General features: G+C 40.6%; 1 protein-coding gene across 3 annotated transcripts in view; it reads left to right on the forward strand.

Annotated features, from left to right (window-relative positions):
* The window catches only part of RBBP5 (RB binding protein 5, histone lysine methyltransferase complex subunit), a 36031-nt gene extending 22483 nt beyond the window's left edge, over positions 1-13548 (forward strand). The window contains exons 9-14 of one of the 3 annotated variants that reach the window (XM_054466758.2): positions 5-76; positions 697-814; positions 2382-2451; positions 2866-3095; positions 4666-4857; positions 10868-13548. In XM_054466758.2, the coding sequence (XP_054322733.1) occupies positions 5-76; positions 697-814; positions 2382-2451; positions 2866-3095; positions 4666-4857; positions 10868-10896 (711 nt within the window). In that variant the 3' untranslated portion in view covers positions 10897-13548. The remainder of the gene's footprint in view (positions 1-4; positions 77-696; positions 815-2381; positions 2452-2865; positions 3096-4665; positions 4858-10867) is intronic. The other 2 variants (XM_054466769.2, XM_063646782.1) reach the window with 2 other exon arrangements.
* The last annotated feature ends 14 nt before the right edge of the window (positions 13549-13562 follow it).

A 13562-nucleotide genomic window follows, 5' to 3' on the forward strand; every position in this document is an offset into this window, starting at 1 on the left:
TTAGTGGCATCCTGTTCGACCCATCATAGCATCCATTTCCAGTGGAGTGGTATCTATCTGGGCACAGAATCAAGTAGTAAGTATTCTATTTTACTTGCTATGAAACTAGATACCCCTTCTTTTTATCAAAGAACCTTATACATAGGAAGCTAAAAATTACATTTTTATTTTCTTTTGCATATGATTCTTGCAACCTAAATTACATAGGTTCAGTGCATCTAGTTGCACTTTATTTAGGTGGGAAGGTCTTGGTCCCAGGTTTGTTTTCTGGCTCTTTTCAGGGAGAAACTAGTGAACTTTCTGTTGCATTTTTCTATTATTTATTTGAGATAACGTTTTTCTTTTGCTTTTCTTACTTTCAGCTCAGTTTCTGTTTTACATCTTAATTTTACTTTGAACACCTTTAAATTATGTTTGTAATCAGTGTACTTACAAGAAAATTTAACATTTTACCTCTAAATTCCTAAAATGAGCAAAGAAGGCAGTGATTCAAAAGAGCTACAGTTAATAACTTAGAATGTTTAAGATAGAAAATACCTAAGCTAGTAAAACTTACAGATACCCATTTTTTTCATTGTCTGCCAAATTTAAGAATTGTGAATTCCTTTCATGCTCAGATCTTTCATTTTATCATTAATGTGTAGATTACAGATTATTGCTTTCACATATGGTTAAGTAGTATATTTTGTTGTATAGGAAAACTGGAGTGCATTTGCACCAGACTTCAAAGAATTGGATGAAAATGTAGAATACGAAGAAAGGGAATCAGAGTTTGATATTGAAGATGAAGATAAGAGTGAGCCTGAGCAGACAGGTAATATTTCTCAATTGCAGACAGGATTTCCTAAAGGGAAAATGATTGGTTTACTTAATATTCTTCATTTGTGTTGTAAATTTATTTTAGCCCTTCATCTAAAATGTCCCCCCTCCACCCCACACTTTTTTTTTTTTTTTGGAGACAGAATTTCGCTCTTGTCACCCAGGCTGGATGCAATGGTGTGATCTTGGCTCATTGCAAACCTCTGCCTCCTGGGTTCAAGCGATTCTCCTGCCTCAGCCTCCTGAGTAGCTGGGATTACAGGTGCCTGCCACCACTCCCGGCGAATTTTTTGTATTTTTAGTAGAGATGGGGTTTCCCCATGTTGGCCAGGCTGGTCTGGAACTTCTGACCTCAGGTGTTCCACCCACCTTGGCCTCCCAAAGTGCTGGCATTACAGACATGAGCCACTGTGCCTGGCCTTCTTTTTTCTTTAAGCTTACACAATCTCCACAGTATTTGGAGAGCCTTAATTTATAAGGTGTTAACTAAGGGTTTATATGGGTGTTACCAGGGCTCAAGCAGCTCTCTTAACATATCATTGTGTATTTCCTGATTAATTGCAGATGACTAAGTGAGGACATACATGCACCACCTAGCAAAGAACTCACCATGCTAAGAGTGCTCAGCTTTTCCCATGTATTCTGTCACTCCTTTGTCAGTAAGAGAAGGGTCAAGAACCTGGGCTCTGAAGTCAGACTGCGTTGGGCAAAATACTACTTAAACTGAATTTCCTCATCTGTAAAATAGGGACAATAATAGTACTTGCTTTTTAGGGTTGTGGGGAGTAAGTGAAATAATTCATGTAAAGCACTTAGTATATGCCTAGGCCATAATAAGCACTAAGATGTTAATTTCCATTATGATTATGACTGTGATTTTATCTCTTCTGAATTTCTAGATAGGAGCTCCTTGAGAATAAAGATGTGACTTTTTATCCCCATGGTGTCTAACACAGGGCTTTATAACATAGTAAGGTTTGTGTGGGCGAATGCTTAGGATGCCCAGTGGCACTGTCAGTGAGTAATTAATGCTACAGATTATTGACCCCCGAGATACTTGATGGTACCAGGAATCAGGATTGGGAATGAGGTTGGTTCTGTTTAGTTTCAAAGTGCTGGTCCTCACTTTTGTGATATTAGATAACTTGCATGCCTAATGTGTTTTAGGAGGACCTCCAGGGAGCAGAATGTTCTAGATTATAGGGTTACGTTCTGTCAAACCTTCCCCGATTTCCACATAAATTGTTCCTCCTTCCCATATCCTGAGCATGTTACACATACCATTACTGTATTAAATTGAAACTATCTCTCTGTCTCCCCAGTTAGACTATGAACCTTTTACTGAAGAGCTGTTCCCAACTTTTTCTGGGTCATTGCACTATTTTCAGTGCCTAGGATAGGGTGGAAATTCAGCACATATTTGTTAAACGATTAAGTGAAGTGAACTGTTTGGTTTTCCTCCTTTGTTTCTCTGGAATTTCAGCTTATGAAAACCTTGAAGCTGCAAATAAAAAGCAGTTTTTCACTTCTTCTCAAACATCTCCTGTGTTTCTGTCCTGCAGGGGCTGATGCTGCAGAAGATGAGGAAGTGGATGTCACCAGCGTGGACCCTATCGCTGCCTTCTGTAGCAGGTGAGCTGGCCCGGAAGGCTGGGCACCTTGGCTACCGCTGCTCCTGGTCTCTGGGGGAGTACTCTGCAGTTTCCCTGGCTATCCCTTCAGTCCTGTCTGCTTATTAGCTAAAAGAGATAACTCGTTTGGTGTACAAGAAATCCAATGTAGCCTTTCTTCTCTAGTCCTATTTTCCTTTCACTTCTCCCTGATAGAGAATTTTAAGGAACCAAAATAATTCATTTATCCTGTTTATTTTTATCACTAGTTTTATCAATTATATTGTTTGATTCCCTTTTATTCATCTTGGCTTTCTTAAAGTTCTAGATCCATACCTGTTGCTTATGCTTAATATAGGTGATAGAGGAAGGGCTCATGGTTTAAGCAACTATCTCCTCTTTTTTCCAATCCCTTGTCTGATCCTGCTCCAAATAGTGATGAAGAGCTGGAAGATTCAAAGGCTCTATTGTATTTACCCATTGCCCCTGAGGTAGAAGACCCAGAAGAAAATCCTTACGGCCCCCCACCGGATGCAGTCCAAACCTCCTTGATGGATGAAGGGGCTAGTTCAGAGAAGAAGAGGCAGTCCTCAGCAGATGGGTCCCAGCCACCTAAGAAGAAACCCAAAACAACCAATATAGAACTTCAAGGAGTACCAAATGATGGTAAGAGCTGCATCTTCTCCCTCTGGCCTGGCAGACGCCACTCTCTACTCCTCAGCGCAACCTGGTAATTTCCTGTTTGAGCGATTTCACCTTAGAGGAATTTTCCCATCAATCTATTTTATAGTGTTTTACAACTTTATAATGATTGCATCTTTGTTGACTTCTCTCTTAAAATGGAGAAATTCTCCCCTTTGGTACTTTGCCTAAGATGCTGCACTTTAATTCTTCTGACAGCCGGCTCAGAGTTTATTATACCATTCTTCTTTTAAATGTTTCCCCATAGAGTGGTTTTATTAGATGTAAAATACTAGTAAGACTTGGACAGTCATTTCATCCTTCCTGCCACCTTTTACAGTCTGACTTGGGAAGCCTTTATTATCATGTATTGGGATAAGTAGAGATGGATGGGGGGGTGTGTTTACTATTGAGCATCCTTATTCCTCTCTTCCTCTTCTCTTTTATTTTTATTTGTTTTTTTTTTTTTTTTTTTGAGACAGGGTCTCACTCTGTTGCCCAGGCTGCAGTGCAGTGGCGTGATCTTGGTTCACTGCAACCTCCGCCTCCCGGGTTCAATCAGTTCTCCTGCCTCAGCCTCCCGAGTAGCTGGGACTACAGGCATGCACCACCACGCCTGGCTAATTTTCATATTTTTAGTAGAGATGGGGTTTTGCTGTGTTGGCCAGGCTGGTCTCGAACTCTGGACCTCCAGTGATCTGCCCGCCTTGGTCTCCCTAAGTGCGCCCGGCCCTTCCTCTTCTCTTTTAGCTAACTGCAGATCACATTTTGCAACTACATATTTTCCTGATGCTGTCGATTTCTGTGTCTACTCTGTTTCAGACACTGTTTGGTATATGTACCATTGCTGACTTTTACATCAACCCTACAAGTTGTTTTACCTGCTTTTTAAAGGAGAAAATTTAGGCTGAGTTTATGTGTAAGAGGTTCTGTAAACTTGCCTAAAGTCTCACAGGAAGTGGTGGGGTCAGGATTCTCATTCTAGTCTCTCTAGTTCCAAACCCATTCTCCTTCTGCTGTCACATGCCTCTCTGTGTATGTTTGTGTGCATCTGTGTGTGTTTCTTCTTCTGGCTTGGTTTGATAGTATTAGTGCATCTTTCAGCTACTTGTTCAATTTAGAGTTACTGTGGCTTGGCATGAACATGTAAGCCAGGGGTGTCCAATCTTTGACTTCCCTGGGCCACATTGGAAGAATAATTGTCTTGGGCCACATATAAAATACACTAACAGTAATGATAGCTGATGAGATTTTTAAAAATTGCAGAAAAACTCATAATGTTTTAAGAAAATTTATGAATTTGTGTTGGGCCACATGTAGCCTGTGGGCCACAGATTGGACAAGCTTGATATAAGCCATGTGTGCCTTTTGGCCAAGCAACTATCTCTCATTTAATGACCACTGTTTTATAGTTATAGAAATAAGACAAACTTTTCTCTTTATAATTATTAATTGATCCGGGACACAAAGCAACATTCTTTGCTCAACAAAGTTGTGGTTGGGGTGATGAGACTGGTGTCATGTGGATTCCTTTCCATGCCTGTCTGTCCTACAGAAGTCCATCCACTACTGGGTGTGAAGGGGGATGGCAAATCCAAGAAGAAGCAAGCAGGCCGGCCTAAAGGATCAAAAGGTAAAGAGAAAGATTCTCCATTTAAACCGAAACTCTACAAAGGGGACAGAGGTTTACCTCTGGAAGGATCAGCGAAGGGTAAAGTGCAGGCGGAACTCAGCCAGCCCTTGACAGGTAAGGACACATTGGGAGCATTGTCTGGCTTGCTTCGTGGCCTTGCTTTGTATAGCCCTTGACTTCATTTAACTGCAACATTTTTCCCCCTCCCTTCCCTCCTGTTTCCCAGCAGCAGATAATTTCTGAATTTTAAGCTGCTGCTAAGGGCAGGCTAAACCAGATTTGGCTTAATTCAGTGGCTCTTAACCTTGGGTCTGTAAATAGTTTTCAATAAATCTACATTCCCCTGATGTTATATGCAAAATATTATGTGAATATTTTTCTGGGGAAGATGTCCATAGCTTTCATCAGATTCCTGTAGGAATTCATGACCCAAAGAAGGGTAAGAATCTCTGGTTTAATTCATTTCTTCATCCGTATTTGCTCTTAGGTTTTTTGTTTGTTTTGTCTCAAAGAGCCAGACAAGTAGCCAGAAGTACAAGCTTGTTTTATATAGTCCTTGACTGGTTCACTGTAGCATCTTTTCTCTCACTCTTCAAATTGTTCAAATCCCACAGGTAGTGCTTTCTCTCTCTTAGTAGTCCAGAAGCAATAATGAAATTGTTAGTAGTACCATCGTGTTAAGGAAGAAGATGGAGTTTGTTTCGGTTTTTGATTTTTTTTCCAATATCTGAAAACAGGAGGAGATGATCAAAAAGACAGAAACTACAGTATCTGTGTGGTTTCTTAACACCTAAGCCTTTTGATACATAATATTTGAGTTTTCTCACTTTTATATTACTGAGGGATTTTTATTGGGGGACAGAAAATAATTTGTTTCTTACCAAATACTTGTGAGCCTAGGCTAATTGGTCTCTTGTTTAGAAAATGTTAATCAAATTAGAATCCATTTCTGTGTAAACATTGGGCTTTGGAAATTGTTTTTTTGCTTTATGTAGAAGCACTGCTTTAGTTAATACAGTATTCTCAATTTTTTTGTGGCTAGTTTGGTAGACTCAAAGGTAGGATTGATATCGTATCAGTGGTTGTATTCAGGCTCCGCCTGACTTTAAAATTTTAATCTAAATGTGTGGACTAGAGTGCAAAACAGAATTCTTTGTTTAATTTATAACTTACATCATTTAATCATTGTCTATAAACATGAATTCTCTTACAGAGAAGCTGAAATAGACAGTTATTCATCATTTTGAGTATTCTACCTCAAGTTTACCAGATTTAGACTTTAGTTTTTGATACCCCAACACCATACCACTGAGTACCCATATTTTTTTCCCAACAACATTTATGGTGGTGCACTGATGGTTACCATGTCCGCATTCAACCCACCTAAGGCTATGTTTGTGTATATATACATATAATGCTGTGTGTGTGTGCGTGTGTGTGTGTGTATATATATACATATATACATATATATTTTTTTTTTTTTGAGACGGAGTTTCACTCTTGTCCCCAGGCTGAATTGCAGTGGCACGATCTCAGCTCACTGCAACCTCTGCCTTCTGGTTCAAGTGATTCTCTTGCCTAGCTTCTCGAGTAGCTGGGATTACAGGCGTGCACCACCATGCTCGGCTAATTTTGTATTTTTTTAGTAGAGATGGGGTTTCACTATGTTGGTCAGGCTGATCTTGAACTCCTGACCTCAAGTGATCCACCCGCCTCGGCTTCCCAGAGTACTGGGATTACAGGTGTGAGCTATCACGCCCGGCATGTTTGTATATATCGTAAAGTAGCCTGGAGCAGTCGTGGGCATTGCCAACAAAGATTGCAGATTGACTAGATGTAAATAAAAACAATCCTTCCAAACCCACTTCTTGCACACACTGATGCCACTACAGAAGAAACGCAATTTAAAGTTTAAATAGATTTCCCTGGCCTGGAGAGCTAAAATATTTTAAGGGTGATTTAAAATATGGCCAAACATAATTAATTAAAACACTTTAGGACATAATCTCCTGGCTTGTTAAAACCTGTCTATCCCTAATCATGTGCTTTTCAAAAGGAAATTATGGTAAATAAGGCTCACGCCTGTAATTCTAGCACTTTGGGAGGTTGAGGCAGGAGGATTTCTTGAGCCCAGGAGATCAAGACCAGCCTGGGCAACATGGTGAGACCCCATCTATGTAAAAGCCAACCAAACAAACAAGAAAAAACCTTGAGCTGGGTGCAGTGGCTCATGCCTACAATCCCAGCACTTTGAGAGGCCAAGACAGGAGGATTGCTTGAGCCCAGGAGTTTGAGACCAGCCTGGGAAACAAAATAATCAAAAAATTAGCCAGGCGTGGTGGTGCACACCTGTGGCCCACCTGGTAGGAAGCTGAGGCAGGAGGATCGCTTGAGCCTAGGAGTTTGATATTGCAGTGAGCTATGATCACGCCGTTGCACTCCAGCCTGGGCAACAGAGTGAGACCCTGTCTCAAACAAAAATAAAACCAGCCAGGTGCAATGGCTCATGCCTATAATCCCAGCACTTTGGGAGGCTGAGGCGGTCAGATTGCTTGAGCCTAGGAATTCGAGACAAGCCTGGGCAACATAGTGAGACCCTGTCTTTACAAAAGAAAAAAATAATTAAAAAACAACCCAAAAACCTCAAAGGGGCATTGAGGTATAGTTCCAAGACTTCCACAGAAGGATTACATCTGGCTTTATTGACCAGCTGCAGAGTGGTTTGGATCTTTGTGAAGGTTGAAAATTTTGGGGAGAGTGATGAAATTGGATATCACAGATAATTCCATCAAAAGTCTGTTTTAGGGCAACCTATCATGTTTTTATATGGGATTGTTTGGGTGAGGGTAGGGCTTTATCCAGTAACGTGGTCGTCTTAGAGGGCTCTGAGCAAGCTAAGTGAGACTGGTACCTGCTGCTGATTTGCATATGGCCCATCAAGACCACTCAGGGAAACTCTGGCATTTGGATCTCATATTCTTCCACACCTTGGAGATTTTCAATAAAAGCCAATATATAGTTATTGTAGATTTTCCACCAGGTATTAAGAAAGGAAACCTGATGCAAAACTTGAGGCCAAACCATCTTCAAAAATCACTCCGGTCTGAGGGTTGTATGTGTAGATTCAAGGTTTTGGCCCTCTGCCCCATGGACAACTTCTGCATTTGAGCCAAATCATTTGAAGGCAGGATTATAGTTGTAGGCTGTGTTACTACCCAAGTTAGATGAATGACAACTGTTTGTTAATATCTGTAGTTGGCCAGTTATTGTAGAAACTGTTCCATAAACTGATTAGCCCTAACAAAGCTACCATAGTCTGTGTCTGTTGCAACAGGAGAATATGCATTTCAAGGGAAAATTGGCAGACAGACCACGATAGAGATAATCTGGCCATCTGGAATCTGGGGCTATAGAAAATTCTTTCCTGTCAAACAGCTTGTCAGTGTTGGCTAGCACTAGAGGGCCCACATTCATGTGGACATTTTTCTGTGTGAGTGAGGACCCAAAGTGAAGCTTGGTGAGGGTAACCCTGAGCTTGGGAGTTTTTGGAAGGACCAGGCTAACATAGTCTGCACTATCAAATGCTTCTTAGTTACTTTAAATACTCTCCAGAGGACAGTCCTGAGACCAGAAACTTGAGATGTGAGCAGAATCACCAGTTTCCTAGTTGTCTGTGATTGCTCAAGGATTGCCCAAGAGCTAGGGCTCCTTGGCAGTGAAAACATCAGTACTAAAGTGGGACAAAGGTGTGGTCAGTTACATACATGTTCTAAAGGCCTCATGGGATGGTAGACATGAAGGGGTTGGTGCACACCTGGGTCTGTTGGAGATGGCAAGGGCCAAAGTGAGCAGAAGCGACATTCTGGGAGTGGACAGGCACCATGCAGATTTCCCTGTCTTGGGCTGCGCTACACCACTGCCCTGGTGCCAGCCCATCACCCTAGGGCTCTGAACCACCTCCAAGTCACTTACTGAATCTGTGATTTTTTTTTTTTTTTTTTAATGCTTGGTAGTTTTGTTTTCTTTTTTTTTCTCTCTCTTTGTTTTTCTCTCCTCTCTCCCCCTCCCTCCTTTCCTTTTCCTTCCTTTCCTTGTGAAGACTAATTTATGAATTCCTGCTAGAATCAGGGTAGTCTTTCTCACTCTGTGGGATGTTATTAACTAACATAGGGTTTGAAATCATGATTCAGTGTTCTCTTAGGCCAACCTAGATTGGACTGCTACTGGAAAGTACCAATAATAGCTGGTCATTTTGAGCTGAATTTTCCTACCTATTACATTACTGGAGATTTCCTTTATGTTGCAGCTAAATAATATGTTTCCTTGGGGGCAATTGCTGCGTCAGGTCTTTAAATTGGCTGGAGTCTTCTGTATTGCTATTTCTGTGTATCTTATCTTGCTCATAGTACTGCTTGCTCTGGTTTTGATTTGTTGCCTGATGCCTCAACAAGCTTTTGTTTTGTTTGACATTTATTTATTTATTTTGTCTATTCAGAAAAACAAGGATGGTATAGAAACATGAGCTGCCCTCAGCTAACCAGTATAAGGTAGCTCATTAGTCATCTTGAGTGCCCATTACTAATGCTGTTGATTAGTGATCAAGCCACTTTCTCCTATTATGATTTAGGTTTAAAATGACAATGTTGTATTCATTTTTAAATGATTACAGCTAAATTGGTCAGGGTACCTGTGGGAGTAGTTGGTGAAAGTTGCCTTAAAGTGGTAAGGCATGATATTGAGTCTTGTGGAGTGGATTTTTCTATCTCAGGAGGTTTTTAAAAAATCAATGCAGCTGGGCACAGTGGCTCATGCTTGTAATCCCAGCACTTTGGGAGTCCGAGGCGGGTGGATCACTTGAGGACAGGAGTTCAAGACCAGCCTGGCCAACATGGTGAAACCTCGTCTCTACTAAAAATACAAAACAATTAGCCGGGCATGGTGGTGGGCGCCTATAATCCCAGCTACTTAGGAGGCTGAGGCAGGAGAATTGTTTGAACCCAGGAGGCAGAGGTTGCAGTGAGCTGAGATCACGCCATTGCAGTCCAGCCTGGGCAACAAGAGTGAAACTCTGTCTAAAAAAATAAAAATAAATAAAATAAATAAAAAATCAATGCAAGGAATTCATTGTGATTTATGTTGAGAGAGATCTGAAAAACCATTGCTAAGTAAGCTTTTAATCTGACTGAACTATGAAAAGTTTAAATTTGATTTTTAACAGCATAACATTCAGTAGAAAGTTTGTATCTCATTGTAACTTCAGTCTGTTCTCAGGCACATGTGAATATATTTTTATTGCCAGTTTTCATTTGTGCAGGAACTTCAACAATCAAAGTTATATAAATGGGTACTTTTCTTTCATAATTTGGGCGATTATTTTTTAACCATTTTACCTTCAAGTGGCATGCTCTCTGCCATTCCAAATGACACCTGGGAGGATTTTCTTCACCTTCTCTTTTTACACTTCCTAGTTAATATTTTACAGCAGCTCATTTAAGGATGTCTCTCAGAGGTTGAGCAGCTTCTATGGAATAATCAGGGAAGCGTTCATTTCATTTTACTATTCAGGATATTATTTATCGATCATTGTTGGTGTGTAGCAATGTGGACAGTAGCTCTCACGAACATTTCACCATATTTGGGATTCTAAGGTGATAAGTATGTCACTTAAGGAACTGTGGTGCTGGGAAAAGGGTTTCTTGCTCATTTGTTAATCATTTAGTGACTAATCAATCTTTAAATATATGAAGGGTTGACAGGTGTGGTACCCTAAAATTTCTTCTCCTCTCCTCATTGCACTTTTTGGAATGTTAAAGATTATTTGTTAGCACCTTAGAGCATGGTTAGCAGCTTAGAAAAAACAGAACTCTGATCATTTTGCTTTTACCCCCCACCCTTTGGGACAGTACTGAGGAAAGTATTGGGGTGGGGGTTTTGGATTTGGATCGTTTTTTGTTCAATAAAGAGTAGTTGGGAGTTGGAGTTGGTTATGGCTTTTCTTAAAAAGGGGAATTTCTTGGTCCACATATGCTTGTAATGCATCATCCAGCATTCAGTATTTCTGTTCTTACAAGTAACTGGTCTAAATTGAAGCTAAAAGAAATCTTTTTGTGTCTAATCTCTTTAGCAGGAGGAGCAATCTCAGAACTGTTATGAAGACCTTTGAAGTTCTTCATTCTTTCCCACTTTGCCATCATGTGGCCTCTGGACACTGTGGTCAGTCATTTGAAAATTGACTTTAATTTAAAACAAAGGCCTGTGCCTCCCACCCAGGAGGTGGGAGGGTGAATTTTATGTTTAAATGAAGAAGTGAATTATGGAAGAAGAGTATACGACCTTCCCTTCCCTTTCAAGCATAAGTCCAAATAGACTCTCAGGAATGAAGATTTGTGAAGACATCAGATAGGAATTTTGACTCATTTAAACTTTGATGCTTAGTTATGTTGCTGGAGAAAAGATACCTATGTTTTGCTCATCTAACTTTATTGTACCCAGCGTCATTTTGACATGTCATTTCCTATCTCCCATTTGCCTTCTGTCCTCAATGCATGTCTTTGAGTGACTTCTTATCTGAAATTTTGCTACTGGTATCCTAGGAAAGCTTTTGTTGCATACTCTCATTTTAAACTTCTCCTCTCCCCAGATACCTCCTATATTTCCATATTGTGTGCAAAGGATGGGCAGAAAAGAAAGTGCTTGAAAGATTTCAAATTTTCAGAAAGGGAACAATGAAGGCCCTCTCTTCCTCCTATGCCACGTTTTGCTCAAGAAGCTGGGCTGTAACAATTCAGGGTTTTCCCTTGTTTTCCTCTCATTGCATGTTTCCCTCCAATATTGGTTCATTGTCATTAATCATGGATTTGAAGATAGCTAGTTTTATCCATCTCTAGCAAAGAATCATCAGTAGTTTATATTGCTTTACCTGTGCTGGCTTCCAGAGATGGAAACAAACCCAGGTGTCTCTCAACAAGCTACTTTTTTACTGGGGTGGGGGAATCTATGCAAGGAGTAAAGTAAAACCATCCAGAATCAAAGCAGCAACCACATAGTTCAAATCAAAGATCAAGGTGAATTTTTTGTATCACTGCCTGTGGAAATCTATCCTCATCAGTCATTGCATTTTTCCCTGCCTTTACCTGTGCTCCTTTTTCTTACTGTGTTTTCAGTCACTTCCTTTCTGTGAAAGGTTGCTTAGCTTTTTTTTTTTTTTTGACATTTGTTGTTCTTTATATAAAAATAGAAGATTGGATAGATGTGTACATTTGGTGTTTGAAATTCTCTGAAAATCCCATTAGGAAACCAGGTGTGAAAAGGGCTCAGTAGCTTCTCTGAGTGGCGTTTTTAGCTGACTGGAAGTGCTTAACCTGGATCGTCTTTTTTTTTTCTTTCAGTATTTTAAAAGGAGAATTTAAATACTGTGCTTACTGTGAAATATATCAGTTGGTGAGCCGGGCGCAGTGGGTCACGCCTGTAATCCCAGCACTTTGGGAGGCCAAGGCGGGTTGATCACCTGAGGTCAGGAGTTCGAGACCAGCCTGGCCAACATGGTGAAAGCCTGTATCTATTAAAAGACAAAAATTAGCTGGGCATGGTGGCGCATGCCTGTAATCCCAGCTACACCAGAGGCTGAGTCAGGAGAATCACTTGAACTTGGGAGGCAGAGGTTGCAGTGAGTGGAGATTGCACCACTGCCTTCCAGCCTGGGTGACAGAATGAGACTCTGTCTCAAAAAAAAAAAAAAAAAAAAAAAAAGATATCAGTTGGTGGATGCTCCTATAGGTAGCCAAACACATTGATTACCTGTTAGATTTTAGGATAGAAATCAAAGTAGAGCACGTCAGCAAGAGCCTCTTTGTCTCACTCCGTCATTTAGAACCAGTATATTCAGTAGTTGAAGAAAGAGCTCTCCCTGAGTCAGTTGCAAAACATCTATATTTTTAGATGCCGCTACTTTTTTCTTAAATACTCATTTTGAGACTGTCTTGAGTTAGACCAGTGGTTGAGATTAGTAGATGGCTCACTAGACATGTTTTTGTTTTGCAGACATTATATCCATTCCAGTCCTCTGCACTGTACACTGCAGCAGTGTGCAAACTATGGGACTTAGAGGGTTTCTGCCATCTTTCCATGTGTGAAGTAGCTTGGTGTCCTCTGCCTGTGCATTTGGATGTTTGTGCTATGTCCACCTCCTAAACTGGCTACTGAGAAAATCATCTTCAGCCCTGTCAGATTGTCTCTGGCAGTAGCTCCTAATAATTATTTATGTTTTTGGAATTTTTTTTTCAACTTTTAAAAAACTTTCTATCCATTTCAATTTGAATTATTTGATTTGTAACATATATGTATATTCTCTTCTTCCTTTTTGTCATTCCTGCCCTGCCACCCCCAAAATTCTGTTTTTAAAAATATTCTGGGCTGGGCACGGTGGCTCACACCTGTAATCCCAGCACTTGGGGAGGCCGAGGCGGGTGGATCATCTGAGGTCAGGTGTTCGAGACCAGCCTGGTCAACATGGTGAAACCCCGTCTCTACTAAAAATACAAAAATTAGCTGGGCGTGGTGGTGGGCGCCTGTAATCCCAGCTACTCGGGAGGCTGAGGCAGGAGAATTGCTTGAATCCAGGAGGCAGAGGTTGCAGTGAGCTGAGATTGCGCCACTGCACTCCAACCTGGGTGACAGAGCAAGACTCTATCTCAAAAAAAAAAAAAAAGAAAAAACTGTAGTTTTGTACAAGATGAGACTTAGCCTTGGGTACTTCTTGCTGAAGCTTTAATGCTTTGTAAATAAAATCGGATGTTTATTAAAGAACAGGTGTAGATGTT

The sequence above is a fragment of the Pongo pygmaeus genome, chromosome 1 (genome assembly GCF_028885625.2).
Source record: "Pongo pygmaeus isolate AG05252 chromosome 1, NHGRI_mPonPyg2-v2.0_pri, whole genome shotgun sequence".
NCBI lineage: Eukaryota > Metazoa > Chordata > Mammalia > Primates > Hominidae > Pongo > Pongo pygmaeus.